This window comes from Mirounga leonina, unplaced genomic scaffold (genome assembly GCF_011800145.1).
Source record: "Mirounga leonina isolate KUSES-001 unplaced genomic scaffold, KU_Mleo_1.0 Mir_197, whole genome shotgun sequence".
Classification (NCBI taxonomy): Eukaryota; Metazoa; Chordata; class Mammalia; order Carnivora; family Phocidae; genus Mirounga; species Mirounga leonina.
This window is the reverse complement of record NW_023270494.1, coordinates 1,901,874-1,922,552: the sequence shown is the minus strand read 5'-3', so window position 1 is coordinate 1,922,552 and position 20,679 is coordinate 1,901,874. Positions and strand designations below refer to the sequence as shown.

Sequence of the window (20,679 nt, the reverse complement as noted above, 5' to 3'; positions counted from 1 at the left end):
AATCGGGGTGTGTATACTGAAGTGCAGTCACCGTATGCGAGGCTGGGGGCTGGAGTTTGCTGGTGATGACCTGGGTCTGCAAACCCCGGAGCATCATTTCTGGCAAGAATCGGAAAGCTGTAGGGGGGCCCAGGTGTTGGGGGACATGCAGTGGCTGATGTCAGCGGAGACGCAGGGCTGGAGGGAGGGCCGTGCATTCTTCAGGGATGTACCTGCTGGCTGCTGTGTCCCCTTCTGAAGTGTGGCCCATCTTATTTTAGTCCCTGTTTTGCACGTAAGGTCAGGCTCCGTGACCCGGAGCAGGGAAACCGATGCTAGAAGTTTCCCAGACACAGCACGGCTGGGACTAGAGGCTGGCTTTTCTCATCTCCCAGTTCAGTGATCTGTTCCTAAACTACAGCTTTTATGCTTTTCTCACAAAAGTTAGTCCTTGATTAACATTGTGGATTTAAATTTTAAAAGAACCACCTTGATTATGAATGCAACTCTTTGGGGGTTTGAAGGAACTCTGTAATGAAATGTGGTCTTGGGTTTTGACATTCTTTACTATGCTCTGATACGGAAAGGAAAACAGAAGCGAAAAGTTTCTGAAGTGATTTAATTCTCAGTGATATGACAAGTGAGGGAAGTTGACTCAGCCCCATTCTGCCATCCCAAGTATGCACACCCGTCTTCTGCGTGGAGAAGATGCTTCTTGGATTCATGGGTGGATGGGTCGGTTTGAAAGATCCCTAGGTCGGTCTGAGATCCGTCTGCAGACAGCTTTGCCTCTGGTTTCACAATGAGCTTAGTGAAAAGAGATCAATGGGATCCAGGTGATGGTAGTGGGAGCCTACTTTTGCACTCATCTGCTGGTGGTTGTCAGAAGCTGCAGATTTTTTTAAATACCTAAATACGCATTGACCCTAGTCTGACAAGGATTGGTCTCTGTCCCAGTGGCTTGGCCGCCCATCCACCAAGCTCAGTGCTGCTGGGAATGCATCGTTCCTTTACCCAAGGGATCAGACCCAGAGGAACCAGCTTGAGCCACCTCATCTTGAGTCAGGACGTACTGGCTCATGTCAGTGATGCACTTGGTCCGGGTTTGGAAACAGACCTTGGTCAGACTCATCCAAGAGTCCCACCAGCTGCCTGCTCCCCCAGCGTGAGCACCAGGGGCTCGGGGTGGGGAGGCGAAGGACTGGGGGTTTGGCTTGCTCCCTGTTGCTCCGGTGGGGTACACGCCGTGCCGCAGGTATGACTGTGCACGAGACAGGAAGAGCCTCCCCACAGTCGTATCTCGAGGCTTTCTCTTCTGTCTCCCTTCCTGCATGTCCTGTGTGGTGATGACTATATGGTATTTGTCTTGCTTCCTTACATAATGTTATGAAGTACACATTTTCCCATATTGTTGAAATATTCATAAGCTACAGTCTGCTAGCTTCTAGTAATTTCATGTGGTTGTTTTGTAATTTACTTACTCATTTCTCTCATTTTGGTAACATTGCTAGTTTCTGACTTTTCACCCCTGTAAATAAAACACTGCATGTCTTGTGTCCCCGTTCCTTGTGTCCAATTTAGGGTTGATTTCTGGAAGCAGACTTGCTGAGGTGGCCTTCAGAAGTCTGTCCTTTCCAGACAGGTGGTCCTGGCTCCGCGCCCAGAGCATTGTCGGGGGCTGGCGCATCCCTGACTTGTGCTGTCCAGTGGTCGGGTTGGGCTTTTTCTTCTCATGTGCTGACTTGTCATCCAAAGCGGGGGTGAAGGCAAGCAACGCTTCCCTTAGGCCACCTTGCTGGAAGGCCTGTTGTGCGACATGGCCCAGCCTCTGGTGGATGCACCTATGGGGTTTTAGTCCAGTGAAGATGCTAGGCACCCAGGATGGCATGTGAGTCCAAAATCTGAAATCTAGTTCTGGATAGGTTTGTTTTTGATGTTGAACAGATTAATGTTTGTGTAGTCAAGAACTTGGCTGGCACAGAGGGAAGGCCTGTACTGTTCCTGACAGGAGCATCATTGTTTGGGGTGGGGGCTGGCCACATGCGGTCATCTCAGGATGGGGGCCCACACCACTAGAGAGGGGAACAGGTGACTTCAGCTTGGGGCTTGAGTGTGGTGTCCGTCTACCTCAAGGCAGATCCAGCTCATGGGCAGCCAGGCGGCCAACCAGGGCTCCGAGGTGGACACCAAGGCCCCAGCCCCCCACCCTGCCCCCTGGTTGGCAGAGCGCCATGCATGTTGTCACATGTGGATGCTGGGAGGGGACGTGAAAGCCCCACCTTTGGTACTTTTCCTGGACTCTGCCCCGCGCGTCCCTTTCTGGACTGGCTCAAATGTCTCTCTGTATTTCTCTCTAATAAACCATAATCACAAGTGTAACAGCTTTCACTGAGCTCTTAGAGTCCTTCGTGGTTTTGGGAACCCGTGGAAGTTGGTGTCAGAGTTGGGGACGTGCCCTCCACCTTGTGGTTTGGCGAACTCTAAATACATTAACAGAGAGAGAACCCCTGACGCGACATCATAGATCACCGTTTTCTCAAGTGCTTGCTCCTTGCACACTTCAGCTGTTGTGTGTCTCCTGGTCCTAGACAGCAGGGCCTCAGCCTCTGAATGCGGCCCTTCAGGTGCGCCACGTTCTGTCCCCGAACCACCCCATGGAGAGGGCAGGCGGTGCCTTCAGCAAGAGTGAAAGGTACAGTGTTACTGCTGAATGTTGCTGGTGGTGAGCTTGTGAATGATCTTATTTAAAAAGGTTTCGGGGGCGCCTGGGTGGCTCAGTTGGTTAAGCGACTGCCTTCGGCTCAGGTCATGATGCTGGAGTCCCGGGATCGAGTCCCACATTGGGCTCCCTGCTCGGCGGGAAGTCTGCTTCTCCCTCTGACCCTCCCCCCCCATACTCTCTCTCTCTCTCAAATAAATAAATAAAATCTTTAAAAAATAAAAAATAAAAAGGTTTCGGTGCATGTGTTCCTTCCCAGATGCAGGACCCAAGCCATGAGCTAATCTGTCTGGGCTCTATGCCCACCCTCTGGCCCTCACAAAGCCCCCTCCCCCCCGTCATCCCCTAGTGCCATGTTCCTTCTGGGGCAGTGACCCAGGTGTCTGCACTGGCACTTGTGGGCCGAGAAGGAGGACGCCGGTCACATGCCTTCCTGCACTGTTTGCTTGGATTTCATCAATATTTTCTCTTGGGAGGTGCACCCCGTGCTTGCCTCGCTGCTGCTTGTTGAGGGGTGGGGTGTTTGCTCTGCTGTGCTTTGCTGCTCACAGATTTTGCCTTCCTGGTCCAGGGCCGAGGGCAGTCCACCTGGCCACCTGGCATGTGCTCTCCTTTTGCAAGAGTGTGGGGTGGAGAAAGGAACAGCCCTGCAGGATGAGAAAGGGAGACAGTCCCGTTGTCCTTGTGCCAAGTGTTTGCCTGGAGACCTTGACTTCTCTTAAGTGGTGGGAATCCTTAGAGATGCCCAACACACAGAGCCAGTAAAAACTGCTATTGGGACCCTTGGATGGCTCAGCCGGTTGAGCGTCCGACTCTTGGTTTCGGCTCAGGTCATGATCTCAGGGTCCTGGGGTCGAGCCCCATGTCTGCTTGAGATTCTTTCTCTCTCTCTCCCCCCCCGCCCCTCCCCTCTCTCTCTAAAATAAATCTAATTTAAAGAAAACATTCTCTCCCTCTGCCCCCGCTCACGCTCTCTCCTAAATAAACCCTACTTTCTAAGTCAGCCATGCCAGGGCCAGTAGCTTGACTGTGTTTGCAACAGCCTTTCAGTTTAAACAAACTGGAGTCTTCCTGTTGACGTACAATTCTTTTTTATTTGGGAAATTTTTTTCAAGACTTCAGACTATTTGAACAATAATGCTGTTTTCAAATATTTTGCTGATCCCTCTTTTTTTTTTTTCATGTCTTATCACTAAGCCTACTTGAGGAAATAAGAAGAATTTTTTTATTCCTGAAGGAAAAGGCATTTGGTGGAAGGAAGGAGCACACATGTTGCCATCATATGAGGAAGCTTGCGCCGCTCAGCGGTGCCTGTTAGGGAGGCAGGCCGCTTGAGCCTCATTCATGCAAAGATGGTGCCATGAAATGGGCTACTATGCTGGAAATTATTCATCTGTTAACTCTTACAAAGAGCAGGAATCACACTTTAGTCTCTGAGCCATTTACTGTGAGCATTTTGCTTTTGGGAGAAAAAAACAAGCGTTTCCTGTCAGATCTAATTAAGTGTGTTACACGCAGAGCCGAGGCCGCTGCCCGCACAAGCACACCTCCGGGCTCTGCCGGACTTGGTCTCCCTCTGGGTGTGGACTTGGCCCACTCCCTCAGCTCCTTGAGTGCGGCTTGCTGCGGTGTTACCTTCTCAGTGAGGCCCCCCTCACCTCTGCCTGCTGCACGCCGCCTGGACCCCGCCCCTCCCACCGCAGTCTTGTGGGCTTTGTCTCTGTGCCCTTCCAGCTGTGCTTGGTTACCGGCTTCTTGTCTGTCCTCCCCAGCGGACCGTGAGCCCCACCCACTACATGCCAGCGCTAGAAGAGCACTTGGCCCTAGAGTAGGTGCTCAGAGATTTGATGAGTGAACGGAAGGTAAGTTGACCTCAGAGGACGAGCTCTCCTTCCACAGCAGTCCGGTTGAAAGTGCACTTCCGCAGCCTGGAGCCATGGGGCCGGGCGGGATGTGGAATAGAAGAATGGCCCGGGTTCCTCTGTAGCAGATGCCAGGGGCTGCCCTTTGGGCCCTTCCACACCCATCTCTTGTACGCAGAAACCACAAGAGTGGTGTGTGGAGCCACAGGGTCTGTTCCATACATCGGGGGTACCCGAGGGGAGGGAGGTGAGGATGGAGAATGCGCTCTAAGAGGTGAGGCTGTTCTCCCAGCAGCAAGCCTCCCCTGCCTCTGCTCCGAGCTTTTTGTCTCCCTCGCCTCTTTTCTTTCCACCATCTCCTCTCTCCACCCGTCTGCAGTAGCCGGGACTCTCTGGATGGTCACTAATGAAAGCACACTGTGTCTCCTAGGATTCCCGGCCGGCTGAATGACCGGAGGACCCCTCTGGGAGAACTGAACTGGATCTTCACGGCAATCACAGACACCATCGCATGGAATGTGCTCCCTCGGGGTGAGGTTGCCCGGGCCGGGCAGGGGCAGGGGAGGGCTGCTGCCTTGCAGTTGGGAGATGCTGGCCCTTGGAATGAGGGAGGCGAAATGGAAGCAAGGAGGTCTTGTCGGTGGGGAAAGCTGAGGGGGCAGGAGGAGGAGGAGGCAAGAGCCTCCAGAGGTTTCCGTGAGTCACCATGGGTCAGGCACCACGAACAGTGTGGACACTAAGCCCCACCTGAGCTTTCACTCGACATTAGTGTATTCTTTTCTAGGTGGACTCAGGACTTACTTTTCTTCATAAAAATAGGCGTGACGATCCAGATTTTTTAAAACCAGATTTCTTAAAACCAGCTATTATGAGACTTGTTGTATTTTTTTCATTAATGACTGGCTGGGGTTTGGTGTTTGTACTTAATGCATGTGAATGTGTGTGTATCACCAATGGGAAAAGTGCCTATTAGGCCAACCTGCTTGTAAAAAATTCTGATGGAAGTAAATTTGTGTATTTGGCTTTAAACGCTAGATGTGAGTCACTGAAGATACCTTTTTCTGTTTTATCTGCCCTCAGATCTCTTCCAAAAGCTCTTCAGACAGGACCTGTTGGTGGCTAGTCTGTTTCGAAATTTTCTCCTGGCAGAAAGGATCATGAGGTCCTATAACTGCACCCCCGTCAGCAGCCCACGCCTGCCCCCCACTTACATGCACGCAATGTGGTAAGTGTCCTGGCCAGGCTGTACCCAACGATGCGACGTTCTCTAAATGGCTTGGTTTCTGTCCATCTCTACGGTAGGACAAGTTTAATGTAATTACGTGAAGCAAAATAGGAAGACTTGCCACCAACTTGGAGACCCAAGTGGCGTTAACAAGTAGGTAAAGTCCTCTCTAAAGCTTTCAGCAAATGGGAAACGTGTCTCCTTCGGGGCGCAGGTGCCTTGGAGGGTCTTTGAAGATGGAGCTGGACAAGCACCCCCAGATGTAACCGATCCTGTAACTCGGGGCAGGAGAGGCTCGTATGTGAGCTTCTAACCCTGCAGGGACCAGTACTGAGAGGAGAAACTGCCGGCGGGTTATGAAGTACGTCAGATTTCTCCACCTGATTAAGACTGTTGGATTCGTGACCAGCTAACGTGTGTGCTTACGTCACAGAAGCACACACACGTGCACACCCCGCACACGGGTGAGGTCTTCATGACCATTGATCATAGTCCCCCCAAATGGGACTGTTGCTGCTTATGCTCCTGTAAGAGTGGTAACAAGGGTACTGCTGTGAATTGTCTGTAATTCATGTATCGTATCAGAAGGCGTCGGTTCCTTCCTGTTTCCTCGTTTTTGTACCACGAGCAGTTTGGAGCCGTACGAAAACGGGGTGATAGCAGAGGAGAAGTGGGTCTGAGTTGTGTCCGTCCATGGGAGAAGCCCTAATGCAGATACTTAAAAACAGCATGTGACTCACGGTGTATTTTCATGGCCAGGCTTGTTTCCGCTAGTGATTTTTTTTTTTAATATGTGCCTGACCGCTTTCCCCCGACACTGAAAACCTGGAGAACTAAGGACAGGTTTGTGGACTCACTGCCCTCCTCCACTGAAGGGAAATCGGGAAGGAATATCCTCCTCTGTGAGGTAAATCGGGGCGTGCTGTGCTGGGCAGAGCAGCGGACTATACACAGAGAGTTGGAACATGCATCATCCGCACTTGCTTCCAGAGTTTATAGAGTAAAGCAGCGCGGCCGTGGGAGGCACAGGCCAGGGCAGAATCACCGTGCGTCAAGGAGGTCGTGTGCGCACGGAATGGTGGAGCGCAGTTCGCTCCCGCTGCTCCACGGGCCGGAATTGGGAGGGTGCTCAAAGTCCTTCCTGGTACGTAGAGTGAATCGTTAGAGTAAAGACGGACGTTTCTGGAAGATTGGATCCTCAAAACAGCCTTCTCCCTTAAGAAAAGTGATGTCTTGAATCCTGTCTCTTTCTTCTGAACCAGGTTTTTATAAAACATTTATTATTTAAAAAAGGGAAGAAAAGGGAAAAAAAACCACATGGGGTCAGTGCCACGTGTGGTCTTGGGAGGAAAACTGGGGAAGCCATAGGAAATGGGCACCACACCAGCTGCCCAGTGACATGCCCTCCAGGCCACAGGGCCCCGTGGGCCGAGCGGGTTCCTTGTGAGATGGAGACGTGAGTGGGCGCAAGGCACTGACTGTCAGAGGGAAGTGGCCTGCGTCCTCCTGTCCCCTTCTACCCGAGCCCTAGCACAGCCCCCCAGTGTGTTCCTGTTAGTGCACGCTTCTCTGGCTGTAGAAACACCTCCTGTAAGATAGGCTCAGTGGCATGGAGTAAAAAACCCCATCGTGCAAGATGGCAAAGACCAGGACCAGAGCAGTGAGCAGACCGCGCGGACGGGGCCGGAGTGAGGGCGGCCGGGGAAGGAGGCAGGTGCAGACGGCCAGCCTCCACTCATCTTCACTGATGCCTTTCCCCAGGATTGGCCTCTTAGCATGTTTCTGAACTTGGGAGCTTGTGTAAGAACTGCTTAAGGTCCAGAATTTAGACGTGATCATGATCCCACCATCACTGTTAAGGATACCTTTTCTTGCTGGCACCAAAGGCTGGGAATATGGCCCTTTCTCCTGCGAAGTTAGCTCCTGTGAATCTCATAAAGCATGTGTATTTATGTGTTGTGCACAGAAACGTGAATGATACAGCGATCCACAGAGCCCCACGTGAAGGTGGGGAGAGCCTCGCGGTATTCTGAGGCAGGTGGAATGCTAGCAGCCATCTCTGTACACCCGGGCTGTCCCCCTCTCTTGGTCTGGCCTCCCTGAGCACTTCAGGCCCCTGTGCGGCTAGAACATACCCTGAAGCCTGGGTCTCGAAGCTCACTCAGCCTTCACGGTCCCCCATCGTGCAGAGCGTCCTCTGGCCTGCTGCCCTCCTGCTCCCTGTCAGGTGGATTCCAGCTGTGGCAGGTTGGACTCGCACCAGAGCTGGTGCTTGGCACCAGGTGCTGTTGGGGAGTGCTCCCAGACCAGACCTGGCACGGGAGGCGGCAGGGTTGGGCAGAGAGGAAAGTCAACCGGCAACACGGTCTTGGCGGCCCCACTGAGCCGACCCTTGACCCTGTGCTGCTCAGAGGATGGGGTGACCCTTCAGAACAGTTCTCGTCATCCTGAGAGGGCCATGCCGCTGTGCTGGGCTCCCGCTGTCTTATGGGTCCTTTCTTAGAGGCGGAAGCGTGAAGTGGAATTGGGTCTCCTCGAGGCCTCCAACTTCCTGTCTCCTGTCCAGCCTGTTTCCTTAAAGCACATACTTTTTCCTCATCCAGAAAAATGAGCCTCTTTCCAGTTGGTTCTATGGCGCTTGTCACCAGAACCTACGAGGTCTGTCACAGGGACCACAGGACGGTCCAGCTCCCACCAGCTGCTGGGAGTGAATTTTGTTCACATGAGCGTGTCCATAGAAGTCAGATTGTGACAGTGCCATCCCAGTGCTCCCAAGCTGAGGACAGACGCCGCCCTGCCGCCTTGTGATCGTCCCATGGAAGGAGTCCCTCCAGCGGGAAAAGAGGGAGGGGACAGAGATACACCTCCTCTCTCGCCCTCCTTCCTCCTTCCTCTCCAGCCTGTTTTGCTGTGCGTTATGGTCTTTCCATAATGTAGTTCAATAGACACTTTTGGAGGAAAGATTTAAGGTAAAAGCAAGCCAGAGAGGAGAAGCGTAAGCACTCCTTGGTGGCTGCCGACGGTGGGCCTTGCTGTCTCCAGCAGCTCTGGGCCCCAGTATGGAGGACCCTGTGGACCGGCTGTGGCTGGTGGGTTTGGTTTTCCCTTCATGGCCAAGGGAACTTAGGTGCTTTGGATTTTTTTTCCTTTTCTCTTTGAACCTGAACCTTAAGTATATATCTTGTGTGCCCTTCGGGTGTTTCACGTGAAAGGAAGAAGCCATTTTGTCAGCTCTCCACCTGGTGGGAAGGGACAGGTGAGGCGTCCGTGGCTCCCACTGAACTCAGGCTTAGCACAGGAAGGGCGACTAAAAGCCAGGGCCCCTGTGCCAAAATGAAAGGGAACACAGGAACCAGCCAACAAACTAAATGCATGTTGTGAGAAAGCCTGTTGGCTGTTTCTCCAACGGATGCAGTCTTCTATTTAGAAATAGAAATCCTGCAGTCTGAAGAAGAGTCACGGAATATATTCATTACCTGTTGCTGAACAGCCACACTCCTGCACGTTGTGTGGCTTAAAGCACACATGGTTATGATGTTTCTGTGGGGCGGGGGGCTGGTTTGCCGGGGGCCTCACCAGGCTGCAAGGACCCACAGTCCCTGCCACGTGGAGTCCCCTGTGTGCCTCGAGCCTCCTCAGCCAGCAAGGGCACGGCAGTCTTACACGCTTTGACATAGCATTGGGGACAGCGTCCCCTTTGCTGAATTTTGTTGGAAGTCAGTCCCAGGCCCGTCCAAGGGGCGCCCGGGAGGCAGGCATCCTGGCGGCCACCGTCAGTCTGTAGCATGAGCAGCATCTTACTGCAGGCAGACAGCTGGAGAGTCCGTGGGAATTATGTGCAGAAGGCAGGGTGTGGGCGGGTGACAGGATGGTGTGTCGTGGTCTTTACTGAGGCAGAGACACAGACAAGTCACAGCAGAAGATCAAAAGGTGCTGGATATAAAAATAATCACACCAGTGACGTCCTATGGGTCGTATGTTGTAAATGCTTTCCATGTACTAAGTCATGCCCCTCGTGACAGACATGTTATTGCCAACAGCCCCATTTTGCAGGTGAGCATGTGAGACGCAGGGAGGTGAGCAAGTAGCCACACGGTGGGCCCGGCCACGACCGACGGGCAGTGCAGGCCCAGATGGCTGCGCGCGGACTCGTCAGTACGTATGTGTACATGCACGCAGGCTTCTAGATCTGTGACAGGGACGCGGGTAGACACCGGGTAGTCACAGTATCTCCGTCATCTGTCAGGAAGCTGTCATGGTGGAGGAGTGGCCCTGGGCCCTGCTGGGTGAGGCAGGGCAGCTGGATTCCACCAGAAGGACCTTGCTGCCCAAATCCCTTCTGTAGTTCACATTCAGCTCAGCCCCCTCCCATGCCGGGGTTCAGCCAGCCTCACCTGCGGGGACAGAGCTCTGGGCCTCTTCCTTCAGCTGGACATTGGAAGTGGCCTGGCATCAGCAACCATTCTGGAATCTGATTTGTCTTGCCATGTCCTACCCATGAATGCCTTGGAACCACCCGACCCTGCACCTCTGCCCTCGGTCATGGCCTTGCTGGCCTCAGGCTCCCTGGTCCCTGCCCCTGCCTGTGCCGTCCACTTTGCATCCTCCTGTCCCAGCTCGGGGGGGTGATTCGGCAGGTGCTGAGGAAAAACCAAGGAACATGAGACATTCTGAAAGATTTTGACAAATCCATTTGTCAGAATTTTAGAAGGGAGAAATGGGACTAACCCTGGTACCTAACAGAGCAGGTGTGTAATTAAGGTACGTGTACTTGAAAGAGCGTAAGCACTCTTAAAATCATGTTTGTGGAAATTATTTACTAGTAGGCAAAATGTGTTAGGTGACAAGAGCAGACCCCAAGCTGTAGCAACAACAGAATCCCATCCCCGTTACGATCTATATCATGTGCAGAGAAAAAGAACAGAGTGGCGACCTGGGGCTGGGCGAGTGGTGGGGCGCCTGGGCCTTGGAGCAGAGGGCGGGCTCTCCATTTTAAAGGTCGGCAGATAATTGCTTTTGCAATTTAAAGTCTGCATCTAGATTTCTTTTAAGCTTTTGAGACACCGAAAGCTATTTTTTAACAAGTGAGTCATTATAATTAAGGCATTATTTGTCAAAATACAAAACTGGAGATAGAAGAAATGTTGAGCACTTCTTTGCACAAAACGTGTGTGACTGGTAGAATCCCTTAAGGTTTGGTGCTGGGACTTGGTCTCACTTGATATGTTTCAAATGTTGTGACAAGAGCTGGTTAAAATTCCAAGCTGGAAATCACGCACACACATTAGACTCAGTCCCGAGTTTGTACGGCCAGTAGGGTTTTCCTTGAAACAGTCCATTGTGTGGAGAGCTTGCACCCCGGCCAAGCACAGGGCACTGGGTGGGCCTCATAAAGGTTTTAAAAAGCCACTCTAGAAAAGTATGAAATAATGCCCAAATGTCTATTGACTGTCAGGTCCTGGGGACCCAGCCTGGGAAAGACCAGCACAGCCTTTGTCGTCATGGAGCTTGAACACAGCTGAGGAGCACTCGTAAAGAACAGCCTTTCTGTGGAGGGATGGGCCCTGGTCAGAAGGAGGCTGGGGGCTCCTTGGCCCTGTGCCCTCAGCAGAACCCAAGAGGCTCCTGGGACCAGAGCAAGACAGCCTACTGGGCAGCTTCCCCACAAAGCTTCCGGTCCGCCCGCACCAGCCCTGCCTGGGAGCTCTGAGTCCTGACTCACCTCCCCATACCTGTCGGCGTCCTGGCCTGGTCGAGCAGCCCGTGTCCAGTGCGAGTGCGAGTGTCCTGTCTGAGCCCAAGGAGATGGAGGTGGGCAAAGCCCCAGGGTGCACTGGGCTTAGATGTGGAGACACCCAAACATCAAAAATGCGGTCTCGCCCCAAAGGGGATTGCAGCCTAGAGGAGGGGGTTGTCCTGCAGTGCATGTGCTGCAAGGAAGAGTGCCCATGGCTCACAGAAGCAGGAGGACACGCAGATGATGGAATGCTGGGCCACGTCCTGCAGGCGAGAGGAGGGCTGTGGTTGGGAGAGCCGAGAAGTGGAACCCCCTGGAGCAGGAGGCAGGGGTATGGCTGTGGCCGGAGCTGCAGAGAATGAGCCTCATGTGCTTGTGGCGAGCGGGGCGGGCCAGGAGCCAGGACCCCGGCCGATGATGCGGGAGGAACGGCGTCAGGAGCGGCTGGGATTGAGCAGCATGTTGCGTTGGGGTCCTGGCCGTGGTGGTGTGGCTTGATGCGAGGAGCCAGATTTCGGAGTGTTTTATCTGCTGAGTTGGACAGGGCTTGGTGACCGATTACATCCAGGGTATGAAGGACAGGCTGGACAGTGGGACCTCTCCAGGGCTCTGCCTGGAAAGTGCTGCCCGTGACCAACCCCGAGAGCAGGCCCACGGGCAGCGGGAGGTGCTGGAGCGAGCTCCGCGGTGAGCCTGCTAGGCGTGCGTCCAGCAGACCCTGGAAGTGCGAAGGTTCAGGGCAGTTCACGTGCAGGTGACAGTGTGAATGGTTGACGTTTGTTGAGCACCGACTAAGTGCCAGGCCCTTTACCGGGTGTTTAGCGTGCATTATCTTACTAATCCTTGACAGTCTGGCGACAGACCTTCTTTTCTCAGCTTAGTGCACGAGGGAACGGGCTCGGGAGGCAGGTGTGGCATGTCCGGAGCCACTGTCCCTTCCTGGCCAAGAGGGACGACTTGGCATCTCCAAAGCGGGGGGCTCCTCCGTGAGGGCGTGTGGTGGGACAGGAAGCCGCAGCGCGGGCGGTGCTGGACAGGCCGGAGGGTACTGTGGGTGAGTGACCCATCAGGCCGTGTCGAGAGAGGGGACGTGGACTGCCCGGGTTCGTGTCCGTCCCCTGCACAGGGCCCCTCGCACCAGCAGCACACGCAGACTCTGGTCGGAAGGGCCCTGGTGTGCCAGCTGCTGCCTGTGGGAGGAGAACCTCGTCAGGGGTGTGGACCATAGAAGGATGGCTTTGCAGGAAATGTGCAGCGGGGCACAGAGTGGCCCGACTCCCAAGAGTGCGTTCTCTGTTGGGGCAGAATTCGGGGGCAGTGAGCCTTGAAGGGCTTCAGGCAGCAGGAGTGTCCTTGTGCCCGGTCTGCTCCGGTGGCCGACCCTGAAGGGTGTCTGTCGGTCCTGTGGGGCAGTGATGAGGGGCGGGAGGGCCATTGGTCGCGCCAGGTGCTGACGGCAGGGCTGCATCGTTGGCACTCAGCCCCAGTGCTGCTCCTGATGGCAGTTTGAGCCCACAGTAGCTTTTTATTTTTTTTTTTAAGATTTTATTTATTTATATGACAGAGAGAGACAGCGAGAACAGGAACACAAGCAGGGGGAGCAGGAGAGGGAGAAGCAGGCTTCCCGCCGAGCAGGGAGCCCGATGTGGGACTCGATCCCAGGACCCTGGGATCATGACCTGAGCCGAAGGCAGACGCTTAACGACTGAGCTACCCAGGCGCCCCCACAGTAGCTTTTTAAAGAGTAGCCATAAATTCATATTTTCACTTACAACTTCCTTATTTTTTTTTAAAGATTTTTATTTATTTATTTGAAAGAGAGAGAATGAGAGAGAGCACATGAGAGGGGGGAGGGTCAGAGGGAGAAGCAGACTCCCCGCCGAGCAGGGAGCCTGATGCGGGACTCGATCCCGGGACTCCAGGATCATGACCTGAGCCAAAGGCAGTCGCTTAACCAATGGAGCCACCCAGGCGCCCCTCCTTATTTTAAAATGTAGATAGCCAGGGGCGCCTGGGTGGCTCCGTTGGTTAAGCATCTAACTCTTGATTTCGGCTCAGGTCAGGATCTCAGGGTCATGAGATCGAGCCCCGTGGGGGGCTCTGTGCTCAGCGGGGAGCGTGCTTGGGATTTTCTCTCCCTCTCCCATGCCTGCCCCCCGCACACATGCACATGTGTTCTCTATTTCTCTCACATAAATAAGTAAATCTAAATACATACATACATATGTACGTATGTTCATAGCCAGTACAGTACTTTGAAAAAACTTTTTGAGGACCAGACCAAACCCATGGGGGACCCATTGCAGCCCGCTAGGGACACTTTGGGAGACCACGACCATGGATTCCCTTGGGGTAGAAGTGGGAATTCAGCACCTTGGTGCCCCCCGGGCCCTTGAAGCCTGGTAGCCATGTGGTGGGAAGGCATCCATGGTGGTGCCGCCTGCCCACATCTTGGCACGACGGCCTGCACTCCTTCCATGAGCCCATCCTGCTTCACTGTGCGCATCCAAGGGTCCTCTCCAATTGGAATCTTTTTTTGAAAGGCTTGAGATCATGGCTTCCTATCCTGATATGCTGAGAAATGCCGTGTAAGTAAAACTACAGGGTTCTCTTACAGAAATCAGTGGTGATGAGATTTCCAAGGAGGAGAGTCGTGTGCGTACAACACACGGTTCCTCCAGATGGGATTTTCCTAACGACAGTGCCAGCATGAGTCTGTGGCCAAAGAGTAAACATTAGTCAATCCCATTAAATGCTGAAAATTATACCATTAACCGACTTTGATAAGGAGCTGAATGTGAAATCAGGCTGTAGATTTCAAGAAGGAGATGCTTGTAGGAACATAATGAAGCAGTAATGGCCAGAAATGTCGTCTGGTTGATCAGTTGCCCTCGGCGCCTGGTGGCCTCTCCCAGTGCAGGCCCTCCCGGCTCCCGCATCTGTGCCGAGGCAGCACCATGGTCCTGGGCTCCTGGATGAGCAGCTGGCCTGCCACGGGACCCACCATGCTGGCGCTCCCTCCCGTCACTGCCACCAAAGCACGTGGAGACACAGGGGTTTCTGGCCAGGGCAAATTCATTGAGCACACACAGAATTCAAGGGGATTCACCCAGTGGTAAATAGACTCCACCACCCCCCACATTAGGAGTGATGCCAGTTTTTAAAATGGTTTTCCCAAGTTCTCTGTCAAAAGTGACCCAAGTCCTGGACCCCTTGTATTGACTGGCTTTAACGTCCACCTGCGGCTTTCCCATGGGGCCATTTTGGACGAGCCTTGCTCTCCGTTCATACCAGGGGCAGCTAGAACACCCACACAGACAGTCTTTGCTTCCCAGGGGGTGTCCACGGTGACAAAGTCTTGGTCCCATACACAACTCGCCCACACACTAAAAAAACCGACACACGTAAAGGTGGGAAGAGAGCACGAAGGTCAGGCTTGCATGTTTCCTCTCTCTTTCCGGGGCTTGGGGGAAGTGTTTGTCTGCACTTGCATTTCCCAGACATGGGGTGTCAGCCCTGCTTTGGCTGCGGTTCCTGCGCTTGCTAAGATGGTTTCTAAGGAGATGAGCACAGGCGTGCTTTCTGGACTGTCCTGGTGTTCCAGATGAATTTAGCAGGAAGGCTTCAAGTTCAGCCATGCTACCCCAGTGGAGATCTAGGGAGTAGGAAACCACCTGAGATGGTGATAATCTTTATTTCTTTATAAAGTCAAAGTCAGTGGTCAGAAATACGGGGTATAAATACCGGGTCAGGCAGTGATGTGGGGCCTGCAGCCTCACCCCTGCTGATACGCTGACTCGGCTGCAGTGGGAAGCCTCCTCCCCCTCCCCTGCCGGAGGATAGAGCTAGTGGTTGAAATACAGGTTAGTTGGCAATGCAGAATCCAGTGGCTTCGTGAGGGAGAGTCTCTTTCCACGTAGCCTGAGTGTGAGCTGCCGGGACCCGGGCTTCCGGCTGCCCTGCAGTGGCAACCCGTGGGCAGAGCTCGTTTCTGCTGTCGCCTGGTGGCTGTTTCTCATGCACCTCAGCCAGGGAGGCGGGGAACGCCCCGGGTGGCAGGTGTCTGGCTCACACTCCTGTCCATACAGGAAGTGAGGGAACAGGCGGTGGGATCAGGTGCAGAGGTGGGAGAACATGAGGCCCAGACACCAAGAAGGTCGTGCTCAGCTGTGCTCAGGTTCTGCCGAGGCGACTGGGTGCTCGCTGCTCGCGTGGGCTTACAGCAGAGCTGGTTTGGTGACAAAACACATGAAAACAGTGCCCCTTGCTCCTTCTCCCCCTCCTTGTAAATAGGCCAGAGCTGTGCGTTCCCAGGGAGCCCACAGCCAAGGCTGTTGGAGAGAGCGCCTGCAATAAATAACGTGCCGTCCAGTTATATAGTCCTTGGATGGTGATGGAGAAGTTGAATTTTGAGCAGGGGAAAGAAGGGAACAAAGCCGAGCAGAAATTGAGGTTAAGACACAACGTAATCTACATTTGCACTTTACTTCAGGCGGGGCGCTAATGATGAAGCGCTCGGCGTGGGCTCCTGTTGAATTTTTGATGTGAAGCCATCAGGGACTCGTTCTCCTTCACTTTCGATTTCTGCAGGTCCCGAAACCTCGCCTCTCTCCACAGTAATAACCTGTGCTTTCCGTTCCTGTCGAGGGCGCCTCTCCCGCTGAGCGATGGCTGCAGATGGAGGCCGCGCAATCTTGGAAGGCTCTTCTGCCAACCCACTCCTTGGGCGGCTGCCATCAGAGGCCCGTTTCCTGAAAACCCGAGCTCTTGCCTGCACGGCACGTTTTCCGGGCAGTGACTCATGGAGCAGCCCACAGCGCAGGGAACCACTGCTCCACACCACCGGGATCGGATCAGCCGGTCAGGCTGTCGCCCCCCCCCGCCCCCCACGATGTGCCGGTGCAGCCGCTTCGTGGGCAGTGGGAAGTGTGAACGCAGACACCCTCCCGGGTTGGCGCTTGCCGGGGCGCCAGAGCGCACGGAGCCCGGCAGCCCACCGCCACGGCCTCAGGCTTCCCAGGATTCACGTTCCCACTCTCCCTGAGTGAGAACCCGAATTAAGACTCCACATTCATTTCGATCTTACCCTAGAAAATGCAGCCGGCTTTAGCCAACTGAAAGGACGCTGGCAGAGAGCGCCACTGTGCTGCTGGGCTTTCGTGGGAGCTCAGGTCCCCTGAGTGGACCTTTCCCCTCGTAAGCACCAACAGCCAGAGGCCTGGAGAGGGTCACCGGCCTGCTGCAGCTCCACGCGCACCGGTCATCACGTTTGACCGTCCGGCTTCCGTAGGTCTTCGATGTTCTCCCGAGTGCTGCCATTTTCAGCACCGTGGGCCAAGTCCCTTTTCTCTCTCACTCACACAGCTGTGTCCCTCTCTCCATGGCCCTGAGCAGCTTCTCTGCCTCGCTCTCAGCTCCGGGGCTCCCTGCCATGTTCGCAGCCCCCAGAGTCCCTGTCACAAATGAAACATCCTGGGTGCTTGAGGACTCACTTCCGGGAGCTGTCAGGCTGGCCAGTGCTGACGCAGAGCACACTCTCGGAAGGACTGTCACCACCCCCCCACCCCTCCCCACCCCGGCCCTGATGGGGCTCCACGGGGCTTTCACTCTCTGGAGGGAGGGAGCCGGCATCAGGAGACCGCCTGGTGGCCTCTCCCAGTGCAGCCTGGTTCCCCCAATACTCTGTCCCTAACACCCAGCCAGGACCATGGACAGCTGCCGGGGGTGGGGGCCTTTTCGGGGTAGGATTCTTCCTGCCTCGTGGTCTTGGTGAGCTGGGGCTGAGAGAGGGCAGGGCGCTGCCTATCTAGGCATGGTTCCCAGGCACGCCCATAGCGCTGTAGCTGACTGCTGGGGCCCAGAGCCAGGCTTCGCAGCCAGCGCCCTGGACACCCCCCTGCGCCCACTTCACACTTCCCTGCCCCCAGCTTGTACACACTTTCTTCCAACTCCTGAAGTTCAAAGTTTTTATTTGATTAAAGTCAAGGAATTTTTATAGGGTTTAATTGCAGTAATTGACTCTGCTTCTGTCTAACAAAGAGCAGATATCTCCCTCAGCGCTGCTGAAGAACCATTTCGCCTGCAGCCTGGGCACTTATGGAGCATATGGGAACTATTTATTGCCTGTTCTTTGAGGCACTTTTGATTACGCGCTGATTGCCTCTTAATTAGATTGGTGGGGGAAGGGCGTGCTTGTTCAGAGGGGCCGGTCGGGAAAACTGGAATATATTCCATGTATTTCAGTAATGACAGAGAGCCCTCTAGGCTTTTGTTTGTCTTACACATTTCCTGTGTTTCTGGTTGTTTACATTTTTCATTCCCAGTGTGGTCGTCTCTGGGGATGTGGAGAAACGGGGCCGCCAGTCTCATAAACAGTAGGTGGAATCCCACCTCTCCGGAACTTCCCTGGGAGGAGAGGCGGCCGTGCTGAAAACCAGATCTGCGTGCTGATCCCCACTTTGTCTCCATGAGGAAGGGAAGGGGCAGAGCAGGGGCGAAGGAACCCCTGTGTCCCCAGTGTCCATGCTTCCATCCGTGGCTGTAGAGAGAGGGAGGTGATCATCTGCATCAGTTTAGAACTAACACTGAACGCTATGAGCATCCCTTGTTGATCGGGGCCCCACCAGGGCGCCTGCTACCCCAGGTCTCCCAAGAACCCGGGGAGCTGGAGCCACATGCGCCGGAGCCAGGCCAGCAGGTGCTCTCGCCATGTTGTACGTGTTTTGAGCCAGGTCCCGATGCCTTGAGAAACCGGTGGAGAGGTGGCCAGGGTCACACATGGGAGAGACTTGCTATCCCCTCAAATAAGCACTGCCAGCCTCGTCCCCGAGAGGCTCCCGTGGGCACAGGTCCAGGCCCTGCACTGGGCAGGGTGGTGGTGCAGGGCCAGTCCTGACTCTGGGGCGGGGGGACGCTCAGGACGGGGGGTCCACTGACGGACCCACCTCCTTCTGGCACCACACTGGCCGTTGCTGATGAAGCAGCATGGGGTATTTGTGCCCCTGTCACTGTCCAGCCACCGCGGGGCCACGGCTGCTCTGTGGGTGTGGGCAGCCTGTTGCCATCAAGTGCGGGGCTGAAGCTACAGTGAAAGTGAGGCGAGTCCCTTTAGTTTTCCCAAGCTCTTCTCATGTAAATTTGAAGAGAACCAATGTTAAATAAACAAATGGCTCTAGTGGGCTTCCAGATGTCTTCCTGCTTCTCCTGAGGACCCGCGGCCATGGCTCCGCCCAGACGCAACCAGGGCCTCTCCCGGAGAAGCGGTCAGTAAGGCCTCTGTTCTCTCCGCAGGCAAGCCTGGGACCTTGCCGTCGACATTTGCCTCTCTCAGCTGCCAACCATCATCGAGGAAGGCACCGCATTTCGGGTGAGTCCCGAGAAGGGCATCCGCGTGGTCCACCAGGGGGGCTCTGTCCCTGGGCCCCTGGTCTGCAGAGCCCCTAGGGCTCTGGGTCGTCAGATTTTCTTCGCCCGCCTGGGAAAAGGTGCCGTTAGTGGAAGTTTGAAAGATTACATCAGCCAGGGGTTCGAGATTTTGAAATGGTGAGCTCAGGAAATGTTCTCTCTTAAAAGTGATGTTCTTGTCAATCTGCTTTTCTTAATGCACGCTCCCTGACCCCGTGTTCCAGGCTCTGCCTTTTAACTGGAATGGATTATGGGTTTCCCAAAACTCCTGACTAGAACCTGAGGGTGTAAAGCTCAGCACTGAGGGAACATCTGGTCCCCAGGCCTCTCAGGGGACTGACTCACCAGGGGTCGCACAGCCCCTCACTCAGAGTCACCCTTGCTTCATCTGCTTCCCGGCCTCTGTGTTTTCATTCAGGATTCATGTATCGAGTCGGAGTGCATGGGCACCAGACCCAGCCCCTCCCTCAAGGGCCCTGAGGAAGGAGGAGGGTCACTCACGTCTGCGCACATGCACCTTCTGACCCCAAGGGTCAGGGAGGCTTCCAGGTCTGGGAGGTCCAGGGCAGCAGAGCAAAGTGAGTGGCTCTAGGCCATGGAGGGTGGGGCTGGAGGGTCAGAGCCACTGGCTTTCTCTACCCACACCTTCATCTCTGACCCCACTCAAGACTACAGGGGCAGGCTCGCTCCCCAGTGCCTCAGTTTCCTCGTTTTACAGGGGAATCAGGGTGGTTTGCAATTAAAGGGGCATAGGAGGACTAAAGGAGTTCATACAGGCTGAGTGCTCAGGTCAGGCATGGGGTGTGGAGGGTACACGTATGTGTATGTGTGTATCTCTGTGGGATGTCTGTGTACATGTGTGCATATCTGTGTGGTGTGTGTGTGTACGTGTAACTCCTCAGATGATCTTGACATCCCTGGTGGGGGTGATGAGCTAAGAGGCCTCCCTCTCTTATCTCCTATTTCCTTCTTCTTTATTACTTGACATTTTTCACATTTTATTTTGAAAACTTCCAAACCTACAGCACTGTTGAGAGGATTGTACAGTGAGCGCCTGTATGCCCACCACTTAGTCCTGCCGTCAACATTTGCCACACTTGCTGGGCATTTCCATCCCCCCCCCCAGCTGCCCTTTTTTTTTTTTTTTTTTAAACACACTCACAAGTTACGTTGCAGACTGCCTTGCATTTTTAAACCCTGAAGAGGAAGCTGGCAGAGCCTTCACTCGGCTCTCACCAGTGTGCTTGGCATCAGCCGGGGGTCCCCTTCCCGTTGGACCTAAGCTCTGAGGCAGGGACCGGGCTTGAGCACAGTCACAGGGGTCCGTGGGGACAGCCCTGGCCTCCCCTCCACCACAGTGGGGTAGCCCTCCCCGGTGCCTCAGCTCGCCAAAGGAGGCCAGGGCCTGTCGCCATAGCATGTGTTTGGAAAACCTAACATGATTTTGGCTTTTTGTACGGTGTAATGTTTTACTTTGTACCCTTAGAGAATCAGAACTATATAGTCGCATGTAAAATAACACAGTCTCTGTATTATTATCCTTCCACTCCAGTGCCAGGTATGTTTCCAAGGATCTCAGTGCTTCATTTCTAATCTGCTGGAATCAGTATTCTACATGTGGGAATCATTTCCCCCAAATTGTGACAGGGAGGGGTAACTGATGTAGACCACATGCTAGCTTTTTTATTTTGCTTTCACTTTTTTGGGAGCAGAATGTACATAGAGAAAATTGCACGCCGTAAACGTGTGGCTT

General features: G+C 54.2%; 1 protein-coding gene across 1 annotated transcript in view; it reads left to right on the top strand.

Moving 5' to 3' along the window:
* RPTOR (regulatory associated protein of MTOR complex 1) overlaps positions 1-20,679 on the top strand; it is a 316,057-nt gene that overhangs the window by 199,144 nt on the left and 96,234 nt on the right. Inside the window, exons 8-10 of the mRNA XM_035025828.1 lie at positions 4,991-5,091; positions 5,641-5,785; positions 18,813-18,888. Coding sequence (XP_034881719.1) covers positions 4,991-5,091; positions 5,641-5,785; positions 18,813-18,888 — 322 coding nt within the window. The remainder of the gene's footprint in view (positions 1-4,990; positions 5,092-5,640; positions 5,786-18,812; positions 18,889-20,679) is intronic.